The sequence below is a fragment of the Carlito syrichta genome, unplaced genomic scaffold (genome assembly GCF_000164805.1).
Source record: "Carlito syrichta isolate Samal-C Ts95f unplaced genomic scaffold, Tarsius_syrichta-2.0.1 Scaffold308846, whole genome shotgun sequence".
NCBI classification, from domain to species: domain Eukaryota; kingdom Metazoa; phylum Chordata; class Mammalia; order Primates; family Tarsiidae; genus Carlito; species Carlito syrichta.
The window spans coordinates 16,121-41,656 of record NW_007252942.1 but is presented as its reverse complement, the minus strand read 5'-3'; the positions used below and the strand labels follow the sequence as shown (position 1 = coordinate 41,656).

Here is a 25,536-nt window from a genome sequence, read left to right as displayed (position 1 = left end):
AGGTCTCACCAAGTTGCCTGGGCTGGTCTCGAACCCATGGGCTCAGGCAATCCACTCACCTCGGCCTCCCAAAGTACTGGGATTGCAGGCTGAGTCACTGAGCATGGCCTGTGCTGAGATTTTAATTGATCTCCAAACATACACTGAAAGTTCCTGTTTGGACTAGATCTGTACTTTGCCTTCTCAACAGTTTCTTATTAAAGTTGAATGTAAAAAAAAAAATTAAGTGTTCTCATTAAGACATAGAACTTGGCACCTGGAAGCGGTCTTAGAAATGATTGAGTCTGTTTTCTTCACACAGTTAAGTATTTAACTCAGCAGGTTAGAGCTTTAGCTGGGATAAGAGCTCAGACTTATGAGGCTTCATCTAATGTTCTATAGAAGTATCCCGAGACTCTTATTTTTATTATTGCCTATGGAAGACGAAATCTAATTTTGACTAAATGCCTTCAGATATGCTTGCCTGAACCTGAACCCTGGTATTATTAAAGTACAGGCATTCAAGGAGCATTTCTAGAGAGTAACAAGCTGTAGAAAATGGTTTCAGAAATATGTTAGATATTTATGGGAGAAGGTTCTCACATTTGCAGAAACATTACAAGCCTATTGTGCTTTCCCAAGTGATTTAAACATAAGTGAACTAATCTAAGAATACTGAGAATACTAATCATCTGTGTTTCTTCTTAGAGCATGTATTTTTTAGTGACTGGAGACTGGGTGCTATTATTCAAGTCAGGAAAACAGATGGTGGAGATATGACAGTTATCCGAAGTGGTATTTCTAATGTATTACATTTGAAATCATACGATATCAACATCCAAACTGGTGAGTGAGATGCCCAGTTTTTATATGAATGTATTTATGTAATATGGAGCCTCCTCTTCTTTTTAATTGCTTATTACTTAAAGACATAGCTCCTGGTAGTTTTATATTCTTGTCACCCACATAATTTAATAACGTTAAGACTTTCAGTCACTCTTCAATGCTGTTAACCCCAAAAGTGTTGTCAGGAAAAACACATTTTAGAACTTTTCTGTATCTAAATGGAATGTTGTATTTGGCAGGACGATTTCCAAGGTGCAGCTGCTTTTTAGTATTTGGGCCTGAAAAATATTGTTTCCCATTTGTTTTCCTTCTCAAATCAAGCCTAACATCAAGGAAATGTGCGTACCTTATTACCTCAGGGCTCTGCTTTTGCAGGTTCTAACTCCTGTAATCGACCCACTCATCCTAACGGCGACTGCAGCCACTTCTGCTTCCCACTGCCAGACTTCCAGCGGGTGTGTGGGTGCCCTTATGGAATGAGACTGACTTCCAATCACTTGACATGCGAGGGGAACCCAACCGATGAACCACCCACGGAGCAGTGTGGTGCATTTTCCTTCCCCTGTGCAAACGGCAGATGTGTGCCCATTTACTACCGCTGTGATGGAGTTGATGACTGTCATGATAACAGTGACGAACATCTCTGTGGCACATCTAGTAAGTAACTATGCACTGCAGATATTTTCTGGAATGAACAGACTAGAGAGAGGTGGGCTTTTAAAACATATATAAAAGCGTGCATTATTTATATGGGAAAAGATATCTTTTAGAATTGCAAATTCTTAGTGTGTACTCCAATGGCTTTTAGGAAGCTGAGCAATAAACTTCATGTATAATATTATGTATGATTCTGGCATTGATTTAGATTATCTTCAACAGAATTTCTTTTTGACATTGGCTGTTTGGACCAATGAAGTAATGACTCCATTGCCATTGTCTCCATCGTCACATCTTGGCAAGCTCCTCAAAAAGTCAAAATAAACTGGACGTAGTATTTAGTGTCTGAGAGAGTAGTGTCACAGAATTGCTCTTGCAATCATAGCCTTTGAAAATCTCATGTGCTTTATTCCTCCCCTCTCTTTTTATAGTAATATAAATTAAGGGTGAAATGGCAGTCTGAACCTTTATATTCTTCTTTTGATGGTAATCTAGTCTATGTTTGAGGTCTAATAAATGCTAGCACAGAAGGCAAAAATATTACATTCAAATAAAAAAATAAGATAGAGGACAGTTGTAATCTCAAAAAAAACTATCTAGGTGAGATTAACAGTAATAAATCTGTCTTTTTGGAGACAAAGAGGAGTGACAAATTTGAAAAATAAAAGTGTTCACTTGCATTTTTTTGAAAATTTAAAAATTTTCATCTTTTTGTGTATCATCTTCTTGTTTCTAAGAAATGTAAATTTCTACCTGAATATTTTATCTATTTGCATTTTTATAAAATCTGACAACCTATTGATGTTTTAATGTTTGATGTTTCTATAGTCTGAATTTGTAATTGCAATTGGAGGAAGTACAGCTTAGAAGTTAAGAATGAGCTTTGAATCACTCTGGCCAGAACTTGAGTCTTAGACAGATTCCTAAATCTCTCAAAGTCTCAATTTCCTTATGTGCAAAATGCAGATAATTATGTGTACTTTTTAGTACTCCTGAGAAGGTTTAAAAATAATACGTATATAAGATACATATATATAAACCCAGAAAAGTGTCTTTTATATGATAAATGCTAAATAAAGATCAGCAATGATGATGAGGAGGAGGGTGATGATGGCATCACTTGATGCACTTTTCTCCTTATTTTGTACAATACTCCCACTGAAAAAAGGTGAAGACCTGGGTCTTTGCAAAGCAGGAACTCATTTAAAAGGCTGTAAAAACAAATGTCTTCATGATTAATTTGTTGCTGTTGCAGATAGCACCTGTTCATCTTCGGCGTTCACCTGTGGCCACGGAGGAACATGCATCCCTGCACACTGGCGCTGTGACAACCACAACGACTGTGTGGATGGAAGTGATGAGCAGAACTGTCCATCCCGGTCACCTGCTTCCTGCCCTGAGACCCACTTCACCTGTGATAATGGACAGTGTGTCCCAAAGCACTGGCTCTGCGACACAGACAATGACTGTGGAGATGGATCTGATGAGAGGGACTGCCGTAAGTTTTAAACTGGCTTTTCTTGATTGGTCAGTCAAGTAAATAGATTTGAACAACCAAAAGGCCTTGCACTCTTTCCTCTAAGGCTAACAAAGTTGTTTCTGCCTCTCAGGCACTTCTAGTCTACCTATCAATCTCTGTATCAATAGGCTATAAGAACAAAGGAGTATGCCTACACATGGGATGCTTAGAGTACTCCCACACGTTGAATTCTGTGGAAGCAAAACAAAGAAAACAAGAACTGTCTCTGATGCCAAACATCCAGATAGAAATGGAAAAATAAAAAACTCTCAACTATCTACTTAAATATTTAAAATAATTTTTAAAAAATTATGTAAACATATCAGATCTTTGGCTATTGTTTTTTTCTTTTCATTTGATACAGGCAAAAAGGCAACCAAAGAGAGACACAAAATTAAAATTTCCATTAATCCTATACACCTGCTTTTCACGTTGCCAGTTCTGATTTCCTTTAGGTTGTTATTTTTATGTCTTCAATAGTAGTTTAAGGTGGAGCAAAGTTCCCTGGAGTAAGTTCTGGTCCTGGTTGCATGACTAGGCAAGTTACTTCCTTCTGGAATGGATGAACTTGAAGATCCTTTAAGATCACTTTAGCTTTCATAGTCTATGAATCTGTATTTAATAAAGCTTCATGTGGTGAATGGGGTAGTTGGTGCATCTGACTCCAAGCCTATGGTCTCATCAGCAAGGTAGGACCCTGGTTTTTGGAATTGTTCTGTTCAGACTTTGGATTAAATTCAGTCTTGATGATCTGCCCCCACACAATTGCTAATAGGCATGTGGGTCATGCTGACCATGCTGCCTAATTGGGCTCCATTGCTTAGCTTTGGTCTAAAGTCACTGACTTCATAGTATCCGTGAGAGGTAGTCACAGTTCAAGCACACAATGCTCATATTTTTTATTTTAGCTTTTTTATTGATTACAGTTGTGAGCACATCAACACTTTTAATTCCACATTAACTCTTTAAAATGAAGGTATTTATAAGGCTAAATTGTAAACTGGAGGAATTCTTATTGCTTGAACATTTGCAATGGCAAATTCACTTAAACAAATTAAAATTGTTTTCTCTGTATATAGTACACATAATTTTTTATTTGGACTCATAGCAGTAGTCCCCCCTTTTCTTCAGGGGATATGTTCCAAGACCCCCAGTGGAGGCCTGAAACTGTGGATAGTACTGAACACTATATATAACTATGTTTTTTCCTATGCATATATATCTTTTTTTTTTTTTGTCAGAGTCTCTGTTGCCCAGGCTAGAGTGCAGTGGCATGCTCACGATCACTACAGCCTCGACCTGCTGGGCTCAGGAGATCCTCCCACCTCAAATTTCCAAGGAACTGGAACCACAGGCATTTTGCCACCACACCCAGCTAATTTTTGGATTTGTTGTAGAGAGAAGGTCTTGCCAAGTTGCCCAAGCTTGTGTTGAACTCCTGGGCTCGCAATCCTCTTGCCTTGGCCTCCCAATGTGCTGGGATTACAGGCGTGAGCAACTGCGCCTGGCCTGCATACATATCTATGTTAAAGTTTAATTTGTAAATTAGGCACAGTAAGAGTTGAACAACAATAACTAATAATAAAATAGAACAATTATAACAATATGTCACCATCAGTATTCTTGATTTTTTTTTTGCTTTATTTTTTCAATTTTAAAGATGTGGGGTACAATTCATGGTTAGGTATATAAGTGGTTATCATACAGGTAAAGTTTGGGCATCCCTTTCACAATACTTACTTTTTAAGTGTGGTTCATTTTTCAAGGTGTACTTGTTTCTGACTCTTCCCTGTGGTTTCTTTATTCTTGATTCCAAAACTTACCCTAGCTTTGGATTCTTCACCTGGACTGGCATTGACAATGTGACTGATTTGAAAGGATTTCAAACACATGTACAACTCAGATAACTTATATAGTTACTTAGTCTTTTACAGTTTGGCTCTGGTACACATTGAAGAAATAAACTTGTTTTGTTCTGTTTTTGGATGACATTAGAGTTGGTAGAGACATGCGAGTCAAGTCAGTTTCGATGCCCTGAACATCGCTGTATTGATGTGTCTTTTGTCTGTGATGGAGATAAAGACTGTGTGGATGGATCTGATGAGGTTGGTTGTGGTAAGTGCATTGAATTATTTTTGTGATGTTTAGAAAAATCTCCAAACGTAGTCATTTTCTTCCTGAACTAATTTCTAATACTTTTCTCTTTCATTCTTAGTATTAAACTGCACTGCTTCTCAATTCAAGTGTGCCAATGGCTATACATGTATCAACAGCGTAAAGCGTTGTGATGGCATTTTTGACTGCAGTGACAACTCTGATGAGGCAGGCTGTCGTAAGTAGCATATACTCAGCATGTTTCTGACAGAATGAAAAAGATTATTTCATTTTTACCTTTTTGATATTACCACAAATCTTCTCTAACCCAGACAAACTAGTGGAAAGACAGGCTGAATTTTACAAAGTATTCTCAAAGGAATGTGGTATTGAACATAAAAATTAACTAGACGTTACCAAATAATGATTTGTAATTAGTGAATCAAGTGGTTGTATAAATGGACACTTCAAGTATTCTCTTAGTCATGTTAAGTATGTCTTAGATATTTTGTCCTCATTTTTAATTTTTCCTTGGAAATCCCAAATTAGTGGGTTTAAAATTTTAGGACTTTATTGGATATAAATATTTTACTGGGGTGAGGTGTGGTGGCTCATGCCTGTAATCCCAGCACTTTGGGAGGCTGATGTGGAAGAATTACTTGAGCCTGGGAGTTCAAGACAGACTGGTTGTCTTTACAAAAAAATCAAACAATTAGCTGTGTCTGGTGGTGTGTAACTAGAGGCCCAGCTACTTGGGAGGCTAAGGCAGAAGGATCACCTGAACCTAGGAGTTGGAGGCTGTGGTGAACCGTGAGCCAGTTTACTCTAGCCTGGGCAACTATATAATGAGTTCTTTAAATCTCAATAGAGAGATCAAGTCATAGTATGGAAATGGTACAGAGCTGTTTTTTGTCTTTGTTTTTTTGACTTTGATTTTATTTTTTGAGGTATTATGTGTCGGTTATCTGCTAAGATGTCACATATGGGCTTTGTCCCCAGAATCTGTTAAGGGAAATTATAGAAGGCAAGAGACAATTAAAGCAAGTAAGCAGATATGATGAACTTAGAGATAGTGCTGATACAATTATATGGTGGTTCAGAGAAAAATTCCTTCCAGTAGGAGGATTCAAGTAGGACTTTGTACAATATACATCTAATGGACTTAGAATCTTCACAGGCTGTAGACCTGTCTATAATCAAACGATTTGTTATTGCTCACTTTTATTAAGCAAGTGGATTTTAGACTTGTAAAAACTCATCAGTATTAAGTGGATTTTAGACTTGTGAAAACTCATCAGGTCATTTGTTTGAACAATAGTATTTTAGGTCATAAAAAGTATGTTTGTGTCCTCCCATATCAGGAAGAAAGTGTCCTCCCATGGATAAAAAAGTATCCTCTCATGGATAAAAAGAAAAGTTAAATAAAATGCTTAAATCTTATAGTTTGCACAGCACCTAGAAATTCTTAATCATCAATTTTCCCGTTTCACATTGAAAACATAGAATTCTGTGATAATCTGAGGTTGAGGTGTCAATTGCCACTGACATGCTGTTGCCTTATGAGATTGCTGGGAGGGAGCTTGGGTTTACTCCTGTGAAGTAGGGAAGCAGTTCTTACCTATGTTTCAAGGATTGCTTGATGAATAGTGGAAAGTTTGCAAGTAGTTTTTTTACTGTCACCTTTAGTTTACTTAATGTGTGCTGATTTCTTTAGGTATAGCTCACTTAAGGGCAAATTATAACATCCTAACATGATATTAAACACATGAAGTTCAAAGTAACCATAGCTAAATAAGCTCTATTGAAATGTTCTTATGAGTCTTTCATAGGAGAAGGATGGATTGTATTACTGAATCTGCAACTGAATGAACATTAGAAATTCAGGAAACAGTATTCTTGTTTTTGTTTGTTTTGTTTTGTGAGTTGGAGTCTCACTCCATCGCCCAGGCTGGAGTGCAGTGGCACACTCACAGCCAGCCCAGTGCCAAGCTGCTGGGCTTAGGCGATCCTCCTACCTCAGCCTTGAAAGTAGCCAGAGCTACAGGGATGCACTACCATGCCCGGCTATTTTTTTAATTTATTGTAGAGACCAGTTCTCACCATGTTGCCCAGGCTGGTCTTGAACCTGCAGGCTCAGGTAGTTCTCTCCCCTGAGCTTCCCAAAGTACTGGGATTACAACCTTCAGCCACCACGCCTGGCTGGAAACAATATTCTTTTGACCCATGTACTGATCTTCTATTCAACAGTTGTACATCCTGTACTTGGTTGTTGTCAGATCCTCTCATCTATCACATAGAAACATTTCTATGTACCACAATATGGGAGAAGACTCTATATTATTTTAGCCTTCAGTATTAATTTTGTCATCGTCATTATTATAAACCTACCATTGATCCAAAAATAATTTCCTCTTAACCTAGACTATAAAAGGGATTATAAATTGCATTAACAAGCCCATTTTCCCCATACTGTTCTTCTAGCAACCAGGCCCCCTGGTATGTGCCGCTTAGATGAATTTCAGTGCCAAGAAGATGGTGACTGCATCCCAGACTTTTGGGAGTGTGATGGCCATTCAGACTGCATCTCTGGATCTGATGAGCATCATGGCTGTATACCCAAGACCTGCGCTCCATCACGTTTCCTCTGTGGCAATGGAAACTGCATCCACAGGGCATGGCTTTGTGATGGGGACAATGACTGCGGGGATATGAGTGATGAGATGACCTGCCCTACTCAGTCCTTTCACTGTCCCAGTTGGCAGTGGCAGTGTCCTGGCCATAGCATCTGTGTGAATCTGAGTGCAGTGTGTAATGACGTCTTTGATTGCCCCAATGGGACAGACGAGTCCCCACTTTGCAGTAAGTTTCCTGACCACAGTTTACTGGCCATTAACTCATTCTGAGAGTAGCCTGGTGTGTGTCACCACTACCACAGTCACTGTGTAGCTTCTTGGAAAGGGATTTCAGTTCCTCTATCAGTTCAAATCTGTGTAGGAGTAACCATAGTTGAATTTTCAAACAAATCACCATTGGATAAGATTTTGATTAAATCCTTTGCACTTGGTTATCCATTTTTACTTCTTTTTATGTCTTTGTTTAGAAAAGTGAGACTAAATGAGGCCGTTAGAGTGTCATATTAAATTTGGTTCTGTTGGTAATGTGCTCATCAGTTTTTCTAACTTTAATGTTTTCTAATTTCAATCAGAACTTGCCACAAAACAAATGAAGTTCGGGGATTTGTGTTTGCTGTGATTAAAATGCTGTGATTGGCATGTAATCCTAATCACTGTCCTTTCTCTCTTTCCTCTTTAATCAATGCTCACTGTCAGATGAACCCCATCCAGGTATGACCGTGAAGTATTTTAGATTCTTATGATTTCATATGTGTTGTGTTTGTTCTGAAAATATCCTAATAATTTTGACTTACTTCCCCTTCTAGTGCATGTTCTGTATTATGACTCATAAATAAGTTAGAGTACCCATGGAAATAGAGGGGATTTGCATCCCCAGCCATGTGAATTCTCTTGGGGTGGCTTCATTTTGGCCCGAAAAGGAGTAAGGCATGATGGTATATTAGTGAATCTGTGCCCTATAATGTTTATTGCCTTTTCTTTTCTGTTTATTTGCTTTCATAGATTGTACAGCCTTCTATATGAAATGTTAAAAGTCTTCCATTTCTGTAAAGATAGAAGAATTTCAGAGGAAGCAAATGAGAAGCAAGTTAGGTCTCTTTGCAGGCTTTATCAATGATAATTTTGTTTCTTGATGTCAACAATATTTTCCCAAAGTTTTCTTGTTGCACCAACTGAAGCTATACTAGTGGGTTGTAGTGAAGAAGGTGGGCCAAGTTCACTGGATATGAAGGATGGTGAATCCTCAGGCAAATCAGAGGAGACCCTGAACAGCCTGGGGAGCTCACCTTAGTGAATGCTGCTCTTAGCTCTTTTCTGGGCATCACATTGAATGTGGCATGAGACTACATGATACATATTACATTAAAGTGAATCAAAGAAGGAAATATTCCTGACTTTTCTGTTCGTGATTCTCTTTCTTTTTTTTAGACCAGAACAACTGTGCTGATTTCAATGGTGGTTGTACTCATGAATGTATTCAAGAGCCCTTTGGGGCTAGATGTATGTGTCCTGTGGGATATTTACTTGCCAATGATTCTAAGACTTGCGAAGACATAGATGAATGTGCTATTCCAGGCTCTTGTAGCCAGCATTGTTACAATACAAGAGGTTCTTTCCGGTGTTCATGTGATAATGACTATGTATTAGAAGGTGATGGGAGGACTTGCAAAGCTACAGGTAATTACTGGACTTAAAAACGAACTAACCTCAGTTAGCTTAACAGCACATCTTAGAGTTTAAAATAAAATGGCACATGTAGGCATTTGATAATGTTGTTTAAGCATCAGATTGAATTGAATCCTGGACACGTTATACAACCTCCTTGAACCTCAGTTTCTTGGGAGAATTAAATGAGGTGCACATTAAGATCTTGGTGTGTTTGAAAAATAGAGGCTAGAACATATATAAATAGAAGGTAATTTTAAAATTATTTAAAATATTAAAATGGTTTTTATATTGTTTAAAGATGATAATGCTTAATGAATTCAATTCAACCACTATTATTTAATTTATACTATATGAAAGTGATTATACTATGTATTATGATATTGATTTGGCTGCTTTCAAAGTGACTAAATGAAGCAGGCTAAAACAAAATAGAAGCTCCTTTCTTTTACATGTAGGAGTCAGGGGTAGAGCGTATCTGTTATCCTTATGTGGCTTTTATCAAAGGATCTCTACTTTCAGAAAGTAGAGATAGGAAAAAAAAAAAAAGGAAACAAGCAGCTTCCTTTTAAGAACATGACCTGGAATTTGATACATAATTTCTACTCATATCCTATTCCTCAGAACTGAGTAATGTGGTTTCTCCATGCTTAATGGAGGCAGAGAAATGTCCCTAGCACATTGCCTGTGTTCTAAGCTAAAACTTGGCATGCTTTATTATATAATATCTATCTATAAATATATATAAGGTATATGGAGGGGATATTGAGAGATGGTTAGAACTCTGCCACAGTTGAGTGCTTCAGGAAAACAAAAATCTTTAAGGCACAATTCTTGTTATCTAGAAGCCTGCAGTCTAGTAAGGAAGATAAGCAAAGTAAACAAATACAGTAAAAAGAAGAATGTAAGTATAGTTCTCTCCAGACTGCTATTTAGACACACTTTGCAGTATAATTCAAGAAAGAGTTTATTTTAGATATTCATGAAAATCAGCTAACGAGTAAGGTTAAGGATGAAGTTATTAAAATCATTCTTACAGGGGTTTTTCCTCATATTACTAGAATTTGGAATTGTATCTTCCTTCTATTACCAAAAATATTCCATCAAATCTTTCAGAGATGCTTCAATCATTGACATTTTTTCATTTTTTTTCTTGGACAGCATCTGAAAGTCTGCTGTTATTTGTCGCAAGTCAGAACAAAATTATTGTCGACAATATCACCTCCCAGGTCCACAATATCTATTCATTGATCCAGGATGGCTCTTACATTGTAGCTATTAATTTTGATTCAATTAGTGGCCGTATCTTTTGGTCTGATGCAAGTCAGGGTAAAACTTGGAGTGCACTTCAAAATGGAACAGACAGAAGAGTAGTAAGTATATTTCTGCTGATCTTTGACTTGGCTTGTTTCCCTGGCTTGGGCCTATTCTGAGCCACATCATATCCAAAAGACCTAGATGTTCACAACTCCTAATATATGGGTGTTTTAGATAAGAGTGTGACCTCTGAAGGCAGAAGAATGATTTCGAATTCCAGGTCACAGAGACTTCAGAATGTCTTTGAGTCTCTTTTGCAGTCTCTTCTAGTGGAGGAGAGCAGAGGAAAATGCAGGAGCGATAAGGGACTGCTTTTCTTAGTTTCAATTTAGTTATGTTTGGCAGTCCATTTTTCTGTGTTTCAGTTTCTTTTTTTTCTTTTTTCTTTTTGAGTAGAATTCTCACTCTGTCACCCAGGCTGGAGTGCAGTGGCACGCTCATGGCCACTGCAGACTCAACCTGCTGGGCTCAGGTGATCCTTCTACCTCTGCCTTCCAAGTGCACGTCACCACAGGTGCACGTCACCATGCCTGGCTAATTTTTTGATTTGTAATGAGATAAGATCTTGCCAAGTTGCCCAGGCTGGTCTCAAACCTCAAGGCTCAGGCAATCCTCTCACCTCTGCCTCCTAAAGTGCTGGGATTGCAGGTGTGAACCACTGCACTGGCTATTTTCAGTTTCTTTTTTTTTTTAATTGTAGAGATGAGGTCTCACCAAGCTGCTCAGGCTGATCTTGAACCCGTGAACTCACACAATCCTCTCACTTCAGCCTCCCAAAGTGCTGGGATTATAGGCCTGAGCCACCGCGCCCAGTTATATTTTCAGTTTCTTGACCCTTTTATTTTCTCTGCCCTTACAACTTTATTTTCTCATTATTGGTGTGTGATCAATAAAGATATTATTTTTGCCATGCTAACTTAGTGGGTAGATAGAACCTTTGTTTAATTGCAAAACAAGCTTTGAAACTCAAAATGAAATTACACATTAATCCAACAATAGAATTATCTTAGAATAATCAGTGCTATAAAATCTTGTATATTTTTTTCCCAGAAAACTCTACTGTTGATTTGCTGGTTAGTTATATGGAAAGACTAGATTTTCTAATCCCCACAAGTAAATTCTAGGACAAGTTAGATGGCTTATTCTAGATTTTTATATAATTTTCATGATTGAATTCATTTATTCCTTCCAGAATTTATCCTTTTTTCACTTTTATCTTTAGGTATTTGACAGTAGTGTCATCATGACTGAAACTATTGCAGTAGATTGGGTAGGCCGTAATCTTTACTGGACAGACTATGCCCTGGAAACAATTGAAGTCTCTAAAATTGATGGGAGCCATAGAACTGTGCTGATTAGTAAAAACATAACAAATCCAAGGGGTCTAGCAGTAGATCCAAGAATGAAGTAAGACTTTTTATTTTTATTTTTTAATTATTGTTGTATTGACGTGGTTATGATGAGGGGAAGACAATAACATGGTGTACCTGGTGTGCATATTGCTGATATGCAGAATTTTAAATGACCCCTTGTTCAAACATGGTAGATGTCCACCTGGTTGTTGGTATGCCTACTTTTTTTGAATAGTCTTCTTAAAGTTCATAAGAGCAATTATTCTTTATTTTAAATTATGCTGACTAATTATCTTGGCAGTACAACTATTGAAATTATTGTTGTAGGATTATAAAATTAAGTTTCTAATTAATGCATGTAAGTAATATCCCATAAATGGGCCAGTTTGCTGTAACTTTGATACCACATGGTTATACATCAAAAGAGTTGGGGTTTTCTGCTTCCATTTCATGTCATTTACTAGAACTCTCTTTTAAATCATAAAAGTAAGAAAATTTTTGCCTGCTGGTCCTAAAGGGAAGAAAGAGAAATCCTCCCATGTATTTAGAAGTCTTTGAGGGCTTCCTTCCTTGTCTTTATTTGGATTCTATAACTTAGATTCTTTTCTGCAAGATGATAAATTAGGTAAGTTCCGTTCAGTGTAATGCTGACTTCCTAGATAGTGAAAAATGATTACCCACCAGTGAAATTTATGAAGAATCTCTGATGAATTCCTTATCTATATAAATTAACTTCCTTATCTAAAACATGACAGTGTAGACAAACAAGGACAGATGGATTTTTCCAAATCAACTATTTGTGGTTTGTACACAAACATGAATTGGCATTGAGACATTTTAGTATCGTAATGTACTGCATGTTTTATGAACATTATAAAAACACCCAGATGGCTTGTGATTGCATTATGATTACAGCTTTACTTTGTGACACTCAGAGGAAATAATAAACTCTGTGCATATATTCTGAACTGATTTATTTTAAGTGGAGCATAAACAGGATGTTGTATCATTTTAAATGACAGTTATTTTTCATATTGAAATATGTCTCCTTCAATTGGTAACTCATTTCTTTTCACAGTGAGCATTTTCTGTTCTGGTCCGACTGGGGCCATCACCCTCGAATTGAGCGAGCCAGTATGGATGGCAGTATGCGCACTGTCATTGTCCAGGACAAGATCTATTGGCCCAGTGGATTAACTATCGACTACCCTAACAGACTGCTTTACTTTATGGATACCTATCTTGATTACATAGACTTTTGTGATTATAATGGACAACATCGAAGGCAGGTGCTAGCCAGTGACTTGGTAAGTTGGTAGTGGGAAAACCAAACTGTACAACCTACAGTTGTAGAAAAGTAGAAAGCAGACGAGTATCAAGAAAGCTAAGTAATTTTTGTGTCATAGACCTTGTTAGGTCACTCCAGGAAGTATCAACAACAATGAGAGGCAATCCATCTCTATTACCAACAGGAAAATGAATATTTTTATTCCGGTTTTCACTGTCAGATTGTGCCATGTCTAGGAAGGATTAATAGCGCCTGTGATTTAGTTGAGCTGTAGATATGAATCTGCTGCTTCCATATCTTAAAAGTTATGTTAAAGAAAAATTAATAACTTAACTAGATTTACGTTTCTCAAATAATAGCCTATTTATGTATTTAATGTTTTTTTATTCAGTAAATGCATGTTAAATGGAAAAGTACAGAAAATACGTATTTTACCAAAGTGCTATTATTGACCTCCATTTTAAGTTGCCATGGTTTATAATTTCCATGACTTGAAGAGACCCTGGGACAGCCTCCCTACCTTCAGGAAGTATGAGCCTAAACTGTAACAATTGATGTAAATCAGTGAGTGGTGGACAAAATGGTGGAAACAACATGGGACAAGGAGTGTTGAGGAAGGAGTCAGGACAAGACTGTGGCAGTAGGGAATGAGGGACCTCAAACTGAGTTCTCTAGTTATATCCAACCTCTGAGTAGTAGGTGATCTAGATACGTTTTGTTTCTGTTTGCAAAATGCATGCCCAGTGTAATTGCCAGAGTAAACATGAAGAACACATGACACGTTCGTGGAATTATTTTAAGTGGTTTAGTGGGATGGAGGGCAAGTGGCATATTTTTTGCTTATTTCTTGTGCAGTGAGTTCCCTGTGTTTTTGTTAAATAATGACATACTAAAGGCAACCCTCTTCTCGAGCAGACATCCTCTTTGACTGAGTTCACCTTGGCTTTTATTTCTGGGAGAGGTCTCACTCTTCTATTTTGCCTCACAGGTTCTGCGGCATCCCTATGCCCTAACTCTCTTTGAAGATAATGTGTACTGGACTGACCGTGCTACTCGTAAAGTTATGCAAGCCAACAAGTGGCATGGGGGGAACCAGTCCATTATAATGTATAATATTCAGCAACCCTTTGGGATTGTTGCAGTTCATCCTTCGAAACAACCAAATTGTAAGTGATACAGAGAAACATCCTGCCTGGGAAGAGCTTGGGAAACACTTATTTTGGGAATGCTAAGTGCACACCTTTACAGATTCATTTGCTTGGGTGACACATTTCCCTTTTTTTTAAAAAAAAAAACTAATCACTCCCCTCTACTCTTTCTTCTGTCCTAACATTGCCATTACTTTTATTTATCATGGAAAACTCAAACCTTGGATGCAGCAACAGCACATCTAAATTGTGTCATTTTATTTCTCAATGACTTACTTCCTCTGTGACCTTTCTCTAAGTCTGTTTCCCCAGTTGACAAATATAGTAGAGACTAGATAGTACCTTAGATCCTCTTATTGCTACCACTGTGTGGTTTAAAGCAACTTATTTTTATTTCATTTATGTTTTTATTTTTTGAGTTGGGATCTTTTGTCACGCAGGCAGGAGTGCAGTAGCACAATCACAGCTCACACAGCCTGATCTTGTCTTATGTGATCCTTCCTCCTCAGCCTTCTGAGTAACTCGGATTATAGGAACACTCCACCACACTTGGCTAATTTTTTGACTTTTTTTTTCCCCCTAGAGATGAGGTCTCACTATGTTGCCCAGGTTGGTCTCGAACTCTTGGGCGCAAGCAATCCTCCAGTCTTGGCCTCACAAAGTGCTGGAATTATAGGTATAAGTCATCACCCCTGAGTTAAAGCAGCTTATTTTTTACAACTTATTTATTATGGCACCATTCCTTTTAGGTGCTTTGGTGTGACCACCTCAAGTCATCCTAAGGTGTGTGGTGTGGGTGGCTAGGTGCTTTAAAGTTTTGGCCTTTATAGTTTTCTTTCCGATGGGAGGGGAAATAAATGATAGGTCACTTAATCTTCACTTAACCTCTCTCCTCAAATCTCTCCATCATATCTCATCACACTTCCACATCTGGCTCTTGCTACATCCCTGTCTTTTCTTCCACATTTTCTCACCACATTGGACTTCATTATGGCCCAGAAGCATACCAGGTGACTTTCCACCTCTGAACTTTTGCACTCGCTCTTCTGCTGCCTGGAACATCTCTCTTCCAGGTCTCTGCTTGAGTTGTTCCTTCATGTCATTTAGGATTCTGCCCAAATGTCACTCTCAAAGAGGTCCTCATGGACCACCCCACCTAAAATAGCCACTTCCTCTTAGCATTTCTGTTTACTATCACATTCTGTAAACACAAAACACACACACAACACACACACACACACACACACACACACACACACACACACACACTTTATGAGTTTAGTTCTATTTCCTTTTACTAGAATGAATACTTCACTTTTATAATATTGCCAGTGCTTAAAATAGTGTTTGGTATACAATGAATTCCCATCATTTTTATGTGAATACATAGATTAATAATCCAACCCAGTATAACAATATATAGGGTCTAGGGAAAATCCTGTGAGTGTGGGATCACACTCTTTTCAAGGAGCAAAGATGCAGAGATGTCATCAGCAGAAAAATAAAAAACCTACTTAATCTAAAATCTGGGCAACACTACGTAAATCTCAAGATCACACAGCAAATACAGAACTTTCATTTAATGTCAGAAGATCTCTTTTAGGTTCAGCCTGAAATATGTTGAGTGCCAACATATTATTTAACATCACATTTCTATTTCTATTATTAAGTTTAGATTAATCAGTGACTGTTCGTAATCTGGTTACAGATAGACTTGATCTATGACCTTAAGTAAGTCATTCCTTTCTCTTGTGCCTCTTATGCATTTTAAGTTGAAAGCATGATGCTAGGGAAAGGTAAACTAGTTTAGAGAAAAGGAAGCAAAACAACAGAGGTAAGTTCACATACTTGAGTGTCAAAATTCCGGGTACCTCTGGGAGGACACTAATAGCGTGACATGGGAGGCTTTCCACTCACTTTTTTCTTTTTCTCATACAGCCGAGAATCCATGCGCCTCTGCCCGTTGCAGCCATCTGTGCCTGCTTTCCTCCCAGGGACCTAATTTTTACTCCTGTGCTTGTCCTTCAGGATGGCATCTCTCTTCTGATCTTGTGACTTGCTTGAGAGGTACAGTACGCCCCTTACATGTGCTCTGAAGACGGAGCTTGTCATAATTTATGCCAAGTAGTGGAAACTCTAAACCCACTAGCGACTGAGCATGTGCTGTGTTCCCTTTGATTACACGGGTGTCTGTGGAATGCGTGTTGTGTAGGGTGATGTAATTGAGCACCTCAGTTGTAGTAGGTTCCTGTATATGGTACTAATGTTATCCGTGCATGTGACTGGACAACCTCTAACCTCATATTTTCTCTCACCTGGCTACAGTTAGACTTTTCTGACAAGGTATGATAACGGGAAGTTCCAAATTCTGCACTTAAGAAGTAAACATTTTTGACATTTGTGTATGGTTTCATTTTTCGTGTCCACTCTCTCATTTTTATTCTCATAAGCAATAGTCAGCCTCGGTCTTATGACTCCAACTTGAGTACCTTTATTATTATTATCTAATACTTTAAGAAGGAGAGCTGTCTCTGTATGAGATATTATAAGTGACTATTTGAGCAATTTAGTCCTTATCTCATCCTAGAGATATTTTACTGGGTTGATTGAATAGTAGGTAGAGGAATATATCAAGTACTTTAGGAAGTAAGAAAAGGAGGAAGAGAAACAATCAGTCTATATCAGACATTTCTTCTAGAGTGTGTACTTGTGTATAATAAACTCATTTGAAAAATCATCCTTCATTTCTTAAAAATCTAAAAAGTTACTCTAAACCCAGGTTTCTTTCATTTTTCAGTGAAGAGTCTTGAATGTGTTTTGATACTTTTAAAAATTGCTGTAGATAAATTAAAATGTTTGATGATAAAATATTCCTAAATTAAGAGATAACACAGTCCTAATCTAGAGGAAAATTTAGTTTTCAAGTGGAAACTGTAAAATGAATCCAAGAAACATAATGTTTACAGATTATTTTTAGTAGGCTTACTGAAAATCAGTTTCCATCAGTATGTAATGTTGTGCAATGATACTTTCATGATGAAAGATTTTAATTATTGGTGATGCTCACGAAGGGTTTGACATTTGCCATTTTTCCTCAGGGACTTATTGTGCACCTAATCCGTGTTGACATTGTTTAATTTGGTGTGTCTCAGAGTCTTTCAGGAAAGGATTAAACAGGGCTCTAGACATTTTGGATACAAAGCATTCTTTCACCACAGAGATTGTTGCATTGTGCTTTTGGGATTGGTGTAATCAATATTGCTATCTGATGATGATTGATAAATGCTAATTCTGAATAGTGCCTTTTGTTGTCTCATAGATAATTCTAGTAGTTTTCCCATGGACTTTACTGAAGTGGAACTTTTTCAGTATTTCCCAATTGGTTTCTGAGCACCAGTTGGATAATTGAGTGCTCACTAAAAAAAAGTTGCATTTTTTTCAACAATAACTTTAGAAGACTTGTTCCATTTGTATATAAAAACACTTTACTTGATTTAATTGTTCAATAGCCTTTAAAATAGTGTTTACTAGGTGTTCGGGATATATTTGGAAGTGCTTGAATGACACTGTTAAGTGAAAAAGCGGATATTGTCCAATATCAGCTTGTAAAAACATGCATTAAAAAGGTCTGGAAGAAAACACATACAAGTACCAATAGTGGTTACAGTTGGATTGGGGTATTAGGAGATATAAAATCTTTTTTAAAAAAATTTTTAATTTTAAATATATGGGGTACAATTCAGGGTTAGGTATACAAATGTTCATTATATAGGTACCCTTGTTGATGAGGTGTGCCTCCCCCTCCCCTGGCAGTTTCCCACTACTGCCAATCTCGCCCCCCCTCCCCTGGCAGTTTCCAATTACTGCCAATTCCTTTCTTACAGTATTAATGATAATTGTTCAAGGTCCGCTTATGAGTAAGAATATGTGGTACTGAGTTCTTTGTTTCTGTTATAGATCACTCAGTATTAATAGCCTCTAAGTCCATACAAGTTGCTGCTAAGTTCTTAATTTTGTCCTTCTTTAGGGCTATGTAATATTCCATTGTGTATATGCACCACATTTTTTTTTTTTTTTACCAATCCTCTTTTGATGGGCAGAACAGTTGGTTTCATGTTCTTGCAATTGTGAATAAGGGTGATATTTCTTTTTGTTCTAGCACATGTTATAAAATTTTTAAATGAAACCTTTCTCTGTATATATGGAATTTAAAAAAAATTCTTTAGAAGATATGGTCTTTTCAATGCCAAAACCAAACATACAAAACTCAAGCCAACATTTCTCCAGCACTTCCTAAAACAACCCACATACAAAATTGGCTTCTGACTCAGTCTAAGGGGCACAAGGCATTTACTTCAGCGATTATGTGCAAAATAAGAAGAAAACATTACTTGCCCTTACTCCAGGAAAGGCTGCAGTGATGATTGGTTTATGCAGGGTTTGATTTAAGGAGGACCTAGGTTTGGGGAGGGGGGTCATAAATGTCGCCCTTTAATTACAACATTGATTTCCCAGTCCTGACTATAGTGCATTCATTTATTTTTCTACTCTGCTAACACTAACATTAGAAATAAAGAGATGACCTTTAATTTCAGAAAACGGAGACCCATTCACCTAGGACAGTTTAACTGTCACTTCCTCCTGAACTACTTCAGTCCAGCTCTAGATGCTCTGTGCCTTCATGCCATTACCATAGTGAAGTCTAAGGAATGCTAATTCCTTGAGGGTAAAGCTCCCATTTGGTTTGTAGACGCATGCTTATTGCCTATGGCACTTTTGTAGCATATGGTGGCTCTCAGTACATGTTGAATGAATGACAAGCTCTCCAATATCTATTATTGCTCCTTCCCCAGTCCTCTGTTTTTCACCTGTTTGCTCCTTTGATAGAGTATGCAGTGTCATAAAATCCCTTCTCCTTTTTTCTCTCCCATATGGTATTTTTCATGTACCCTCTCCTGCTGCTTCCTTTTTTTTTTTTTTTTTAAGGTATACAAATGTTCATTATGCAGGTACCTTTGTTGATGAGGTGTACCCCCGCAATTTCCCCACTGGCAGTTTTCAACTACTGCCAATCCCTTTCTCGCATCTTCTCTCCATCATCCCTCACCATGGCTGTCACACTTTCAGCCAGTGCAGGATTAGATGATATGCTACTCCCTGGTCCATTGCCTGAAAGTGTTCATTTGTGATAAACTTTCACCAAGACACAATCAGTAATCAGATAAAGGCCCCGAGACACATCCCCAGGAAGGAGTAACGGACGAGGAAGAAGTAGAACTGGGTAGTACGGAAGGGAAGATCTTCTTGGAGGAATCAAAAGGCCCATGTTTGATGGATGAGAAATGCAGTTTTTTAGGCCTTGTCTAAAGAATGCTTTGGTTGGGAATTCCTCCAATTAGGCAAAAGGTAAATTATCCATTAAAAGGGCATTATCGAGTTTCAAATGAGTGAAATTTTAAACTCCCTGCACAATTGAGAGATCGTTCTTGTTTTACTGGACCACCTATTTATTGATTATGCCATCTATAATCAGTACATAGCTAAATATCACAATATTATTTCACAGTACATCTGAAGCTCATAATGTAGCCTTCATTATTTAATTACTGTAGTGAAGCCAAATGAAATGAGTGGTAATTTGATATTCAGTAAGAAGTACCTGTTCTGCACTTTTTTACAGAGTAGTGTTGAAGAACATAGATTTTGGAGTCCAAGAGACCTGGCAGTGTGTCCTTGGTTAAATTATTTAATTTCTTTTTGTCTTATATTCAAGTTGGGGGAGACACCAGTCTGACAACAGAATTAAGTGAAATGATATTTATCTGATGCATGCTCTGTGGCACATATTATCAATAAATAAGGGGCAAATACTATGGCAATTGCAGTTGTTCAGAAGAGAGGCTATGTGGAGCAGTTGAGAGAGCAAAGGCTTGGATGCTAATGGTCCAGGGTCCATCTTGAGTTATACTGCTTTCAGCATAAGTCACATAGCTCCTCTAAGTCTCATTTGCCCCAACTGAAAACAGCTTTGCTATACATTGTTGTGCTTTGGAAAAGCAAAGAGTTAATATTTGCAAATTTATATTTCATTAAATTTAAATTTGTACTAGGTTAATACATACTGAGTTATTTGTCAGTAATAGAAATGACAGGAACAAGAAAAAGCAAATGAGATGTGAAAATAAGTGAAGAAAAAGTGTCGAAATCATCTTGTTGAAGATGTAAAGCTTCCCAGATTAACAAAATAATGGAAAATATAATTTTTAGCCCATGGAAATTATGCAATGATTAATCATTAATACTCTGACTTAATATGTGATATATATGCGTCTTACTAACACAAAACTTACATTCAACATTTTCTCTTACTCAGAGAAGAATTTTAAAATAGACCCCATTCTTGAATTTTGTTAATTTAGGTTTTTTGATGGGACTACAGCCAGGATAAAGATTAAATTATTTTTGGAAAAGGAACTTTTATTATCTTAAAGAGGCTAAGTGAACTAATAGATTAAATATGATGTTACAGAGATGTTTAAATTTCAATGATATTTTTGAGAACTTCAGAAGACACTTTACATATTCGCTGATGCATTCATCATTTACTAAGTCATGTGGTCATACATTAAGTGAGTAAATATTTTTTGGACAACTGTTTTATGCCAGGTTTTGTACCAAGTCCTGAGGACACATGCATGAGCAAGTCAAACACAATTATTACCCTTTGGGAGTAAGAATTTAGTGGGGAAGATAGACTTAGTCAAATAACAACGAATTGGATTTATTTATTTATTTATTATTTTCTGAGTCAGAGTCTCACTGTTGCCCAGCTAGAGTGCAGTGATTTTTGATCGCTCAAAAGTTTTGATCACTCACAGTGATCTTTCTGCTTCAGCCTTCCAAGTAGCTGGAACTACAGGGGTGTGCCACCATATCTGGCTAATTTTTCTTGATTTATTGTAGAGACGAGGTCTCACCATGTTCCCCAGGTTGGTCTCGAACCCCTGTGTCACACTAGCCAATCTTGCCTCTGCCCCCCAAAGTACTGGGATTACAGGTGTGAGCCACCATGCCCAGCCAGATTTATTTATTTCTCTAATAAATACAAGGCAACATCTTGTGGTGTTGTTTTATTTCTGAACATACTTAAAACTAATAAGCTGCCATTCGCCAAGAATAGTCTAAAATTTTTCTTTCACAATTTATTTTCCCCCCAAAATTCAACTCTCTTTTCCCTGAGTTCAGTATTAGTGAGCTTTGTCTGCGTGTGGAAATGGAATAACTTTGTGACTGTGAAGTTTAGCAAATATGAGTGGATTATTGGTATAAGGAATTAGTGAAGAGCAAGGTAAATACCGATCTGCCTTGGAAAAGTCCAGACCCAGCAACCCACTGAAACCCTACAAAAGACTCGTGATGCAACAGTTTGATGAAATATGTACCATGCATGATATGCATTTATTGGTATAATGCTGCAATGGCATTTTAGTCCAAATAGTGTTAACAATCTACTGCCTTCCATTAGTCGAACTGTCTGGAAATAGTGAGATATAATTTTGACAGATAGTCTGCTTTCTTCACAGATGATCACCCTTTCTTAATAACTGTAAGACAGCACATAATTTTTGGAATCTCCCTTAATCCCGATGAGAAGAGCAATGATGCTATGGTCCCCATAGCAGGGATACAGTATGGTTTAGATGCTGAATTTGATGACACTGAGCAATTCATCTACTGGGTTGAGAATCCAGTAAGTTTTGAATAACGTTTAATTTATGTAATTTATTCTCATTTTGTTGGGTGGGGAAAAGGGAAATGGTCCACTAATTTTTGATTCATTGAGGAATGTAAATGTGAACTTGGTCTGAAGCAAAGATCGAAAAGCTATCTAGCTTAGAATAACAAACATTTAAGCTATTGCGTCTCATTTATTTATTCAGCAAGTATTTATTAATTAAGTGCCTACAATTTTCTCTGCACTGAACTACCTGCTTCTAACTTCAGAAGACATGCCAAGAAGCAGCAGTCATAAAGCTTGCCCTAGAGGATCCTTAAGCTAGTAGAAGATATTACACTAACATAAAAATGGTCATAACTCAAGGTAAAAGTAGTAGTTCCCTAAGGGAATTCCTGGAAAGCATTTGATGTGGCTGCTGGGGTCCTCCTTCAGAATCTTTGCCTCCAGGGTAAGAATGAATATTCCTCCAGTTCTCTTACCTTTGGGATTTTTCCTCCATCCTCCAGGGAAGGAAACTAGGGAAAAGGCAAGGAGAAGACAAAGGAGGAGGAGAGGGAAGATCTTTATGTTTGCTATTTGTCATCTTTATGCAAAATCTACTCCTGGTCTCTGGATCTTTATTTGTGACTTGGGTTTTTCTTATGACTTATGCCTGTGGTAGTTAAGAACTATCTCTGTAGCCAGTACTAGAGATAGCCTGAATGGTAAGCTTTGTGTAGTCCTGTGTCACACCAACCAATAGTGTGTGAAGCCTACCCAATGCTGCTGAACTTTTGTTTGCTTTATCCCAAGTGTGAGGACTGTTAAAGAAACAGCAGCTGGCAGTAGGCGCGGTGAAGACAGTGGTCTTATGCAGAAGCTGGGACTTGCAGCAGCAACAGCTCATCTCTTGTGTCTTTATTTCCAGGGTGAAATTCACAGAGTGAAGACAGACGGCACCAACAGGACAGTGTTTGCTTCTCTATCTATGGTGGGGTATCCTATGGGCCTGGCCTTAGATTGGCTATCAAGAAACCTTTATTCCACCAATCCTGGAAGTCAGTCAATTGAGGTAATCATTCCATAATACTACTTACACAGACATTGGTTTCAGATTCATGTAAAATCTATTTTCAGGAACTTCTTTCATATGGATTTTGGAATTATTTTTAAGCAAGACACAAAGAGAAGGGATATTATTATTAACTATCTAAGTCTCTAAAGCTAAAGAGGAAAACCACCTTAAAAATAAATTCATGAATCAACCTTTCTTTTTCTTTCTTTCTTTCTTTCTTTCTTTCTTTCTTTCTTTCTTTCTTTCTTTCTTTCTTTCTTTCTTTCTTTCTTTTTCTTTCTTTCTTTCTTTCTTTCCTCTCTCTCTTTTTCTTTCTCTCTTTCTCTCTCTCTTTCTTTCTTTGTTTCTTTTAAAAGTCAGAGAGAGGAAAGAAAGGGAGATATGCCAGAGCTGGCAAGAGTGAGAGAAAACGCCAATTCATGAATCTTTCTATTGCCCTATTGTATTTCCTCTTAAGTATCTATACTACCATTCCTATTAAAGTATTTAGATAGTTGATAAAATAATATATCAGAAGATAAAACATTATGTAAAATTCAGTATAAAGATTATGGTAGACAGGGAATTTTCACTATTTGTCCTCATCTAATCTTCAGTGCAATTTTAGTTCTCAAGCAGATTTATAGGATACCTCTGTTCTTAGATGGAAATCTTTCTATGGCTTCAATACAGTTTTTCTAACAGTGAAACAGAAAGTAGAAACTTGATCCTAATTCCTTTGATACTCTCCTCTTTGAGATAAGTGTTCTTTTGCTCGAGTTCCCAGAAGAAATTCTAGATGAGGCACAGGTATGAAATCACATGAAGTAAATCAGAGGTAACTTGATTAGTATTGGTTTGCTCCACTCTGGAACCAGGATAAAACCTGTAAGGGATTATTAATTCATAATAGTTTTGAAAGTGAAACTTCCTAATGCAAAGAGAGGGTTTTCTGAGAAGGGCAGTTAGCAGAGCCACTGCTTTAGGTGGGCATCCGCTGGTAAGTTGGTTGTTCTTTGGAGCATTCAGAAAGATAGATGCTGAAGATGAGGAAGGCATGCAGCAGCCTGGTGGCTAATTTAGAGCAGATTCTATAGGAGGCGTGCACGCTGGAATAGAGCTTTACAATTTACAGAGGTTTCTCATAAATACCATCTAATTTAATCCTCACAACATTCCTGAGGGCGGGCAGGTTATGGTATCCATTCACAATGTGAGGGAAATTTGCAGTAAACACAAATGCTAACCCACAGAATGTCTCAAACCAGTGACCCTTGGAGGCTCATCTGATTCAAGCATTTTGTTTTTAACAAAAGAAATTGAGGCCACAGAAGTTAAGGAATTGGCATCAATGGTCAGTTTCACTGTCCTGATTCCGGGGCAGTGTTCTCTCTTTGCACTGTTATAAAGTACATCTCCAGCACTCCAAACTGGTTCACTCACAACAATGCTGTGTGAATCCCAAATGACAATTAATATACTCTTATTCTGTCTCTTGGTTTCTTGTTTGATAAAGCAGGGAGTATGTCCTCCCTATCTTTGTGAGGTAAAAATGACAAGGTAATCAGTTGGAGAATGACTGAGCATGTCTCTCTCTCTCTGTCTCTCTCTCTGTCTCTTTCTGTCTCTCTCTGTGTATTGGTAAGGCCACCTTAACCACATAAACTGAAAGTTTGTATTTGTGCCCCAGTGCAGTGTGGCATAGAGCAAAAAGATTATGTGATTTGGAGTCCTTACTCTGTCACCCAGACTGGAGTGCTGTGGCACGCTCCCAGCCATGGCAGCCTTAACTTGCTGGGCTCTGGCGGTCCTTCCGCCTCAGCCTTCCACATAGCTGGAACTACAGGCGTGCTATTTTTTTATTTATTGTAGAGACGAGGTCTCGCCAAGTTGCCCGGGTGGGTCTCGAACCCGCAGACTCAGGCAATTCACTCGCCTCGATCTCCCAAAGTGCTGGGATTACAGGCTGAGCCACCGAGCCCAGCCTGATTTGGAGTCTTAAGACCTAGCTTTGAGTCTAACTTGCTTGTTCATTTAACGAGCACTGGTAAAGGCTTTCTATGGATCAGTCCCATGGTTGGTCTTGGATATTCAAAGATGAGTAAAATATTTTTTTCTGCTGTTTAAATAGGTCACACACCTGAGAGATAGACACATAAACAAATTCTTGTGTTCCAGTGTGGTAAGTGTGATAAGGGCCATGAATATAAAGTGCTAGTGTTTAGGGGCAGAGGCAAAGTAAGGGGAAAAAGAATACAGACGTCCCA

The 25,536-nt window shown here is 37.8% G+C and overlaps 1 protein-coding gene across 1 annotated transcript in view; it reads left to right on the top strand.

Annotated features, from left to right (window-relative positions):
• Positions 1 to 25,536, top strand: part of LOC103268533 (low-density lipoprotein receptor-related protein 2-like) — a gene marked incomplete at its 3' end in the record, with an annotated part of 150,240 nt that overhangs the window by 110,294 nt on the left and 14,410 nt on the right. The window contains exons 24-37 of the mRNA XM_021716584.1: positions 688 to 825; positions 1,201 to 1,482; positions 2,738 to 2,980; positions 4,997 to 5,116; positions 5,217 to 5,333; positions 7,577 to 7,954; positions 9,157 to 9,405; positions 10,555 to 10,766; positions 11,933 to 12,117; positions 13,141 to 13,369; positions 14,339 to 14,516; positions 16,437 to 16,565; positions 22,082 to 22,248; positions 23,144 to 23,287. Of these exons, the coding sequence (XP_021572259.1) occupies positions 688 to 825; positions 1,201 to 1,482; positions 2,738 to 2,980; positions 4,997 to 5,116; positions 5,217 to 5,333; positions 7,577 to 7,954; positions 9,157 to 9,405; positions 10,555 to 10,766; positions 11,933 to 12,117; positions 13,141 to 13,369; positions 14,339 to 14,516; positions 16,437 to 16,565; positions 22,082 to 22,248; positions 23,144 to 23,287 (2,771 nt within the window). The remainder of the gene's footprint in view (positions 1 to 687; positions 826 to 1,200; positions 1,483 to 2,737; positions 2,981 to 4,996; positions 5,117 to 5,216; positions 5,334 to 7,576; positions 7,955 to 9,156; positions 9,406 to 10,554; positions 10,767 to 11,932; positions 12,118 to 13,140; positions 13,370 to 14,338; positions 14,517 to 16,436; positions 16,566 to 22,081; positions 22,249 to 23,143; positions 23,288 to 25,536) is intronic.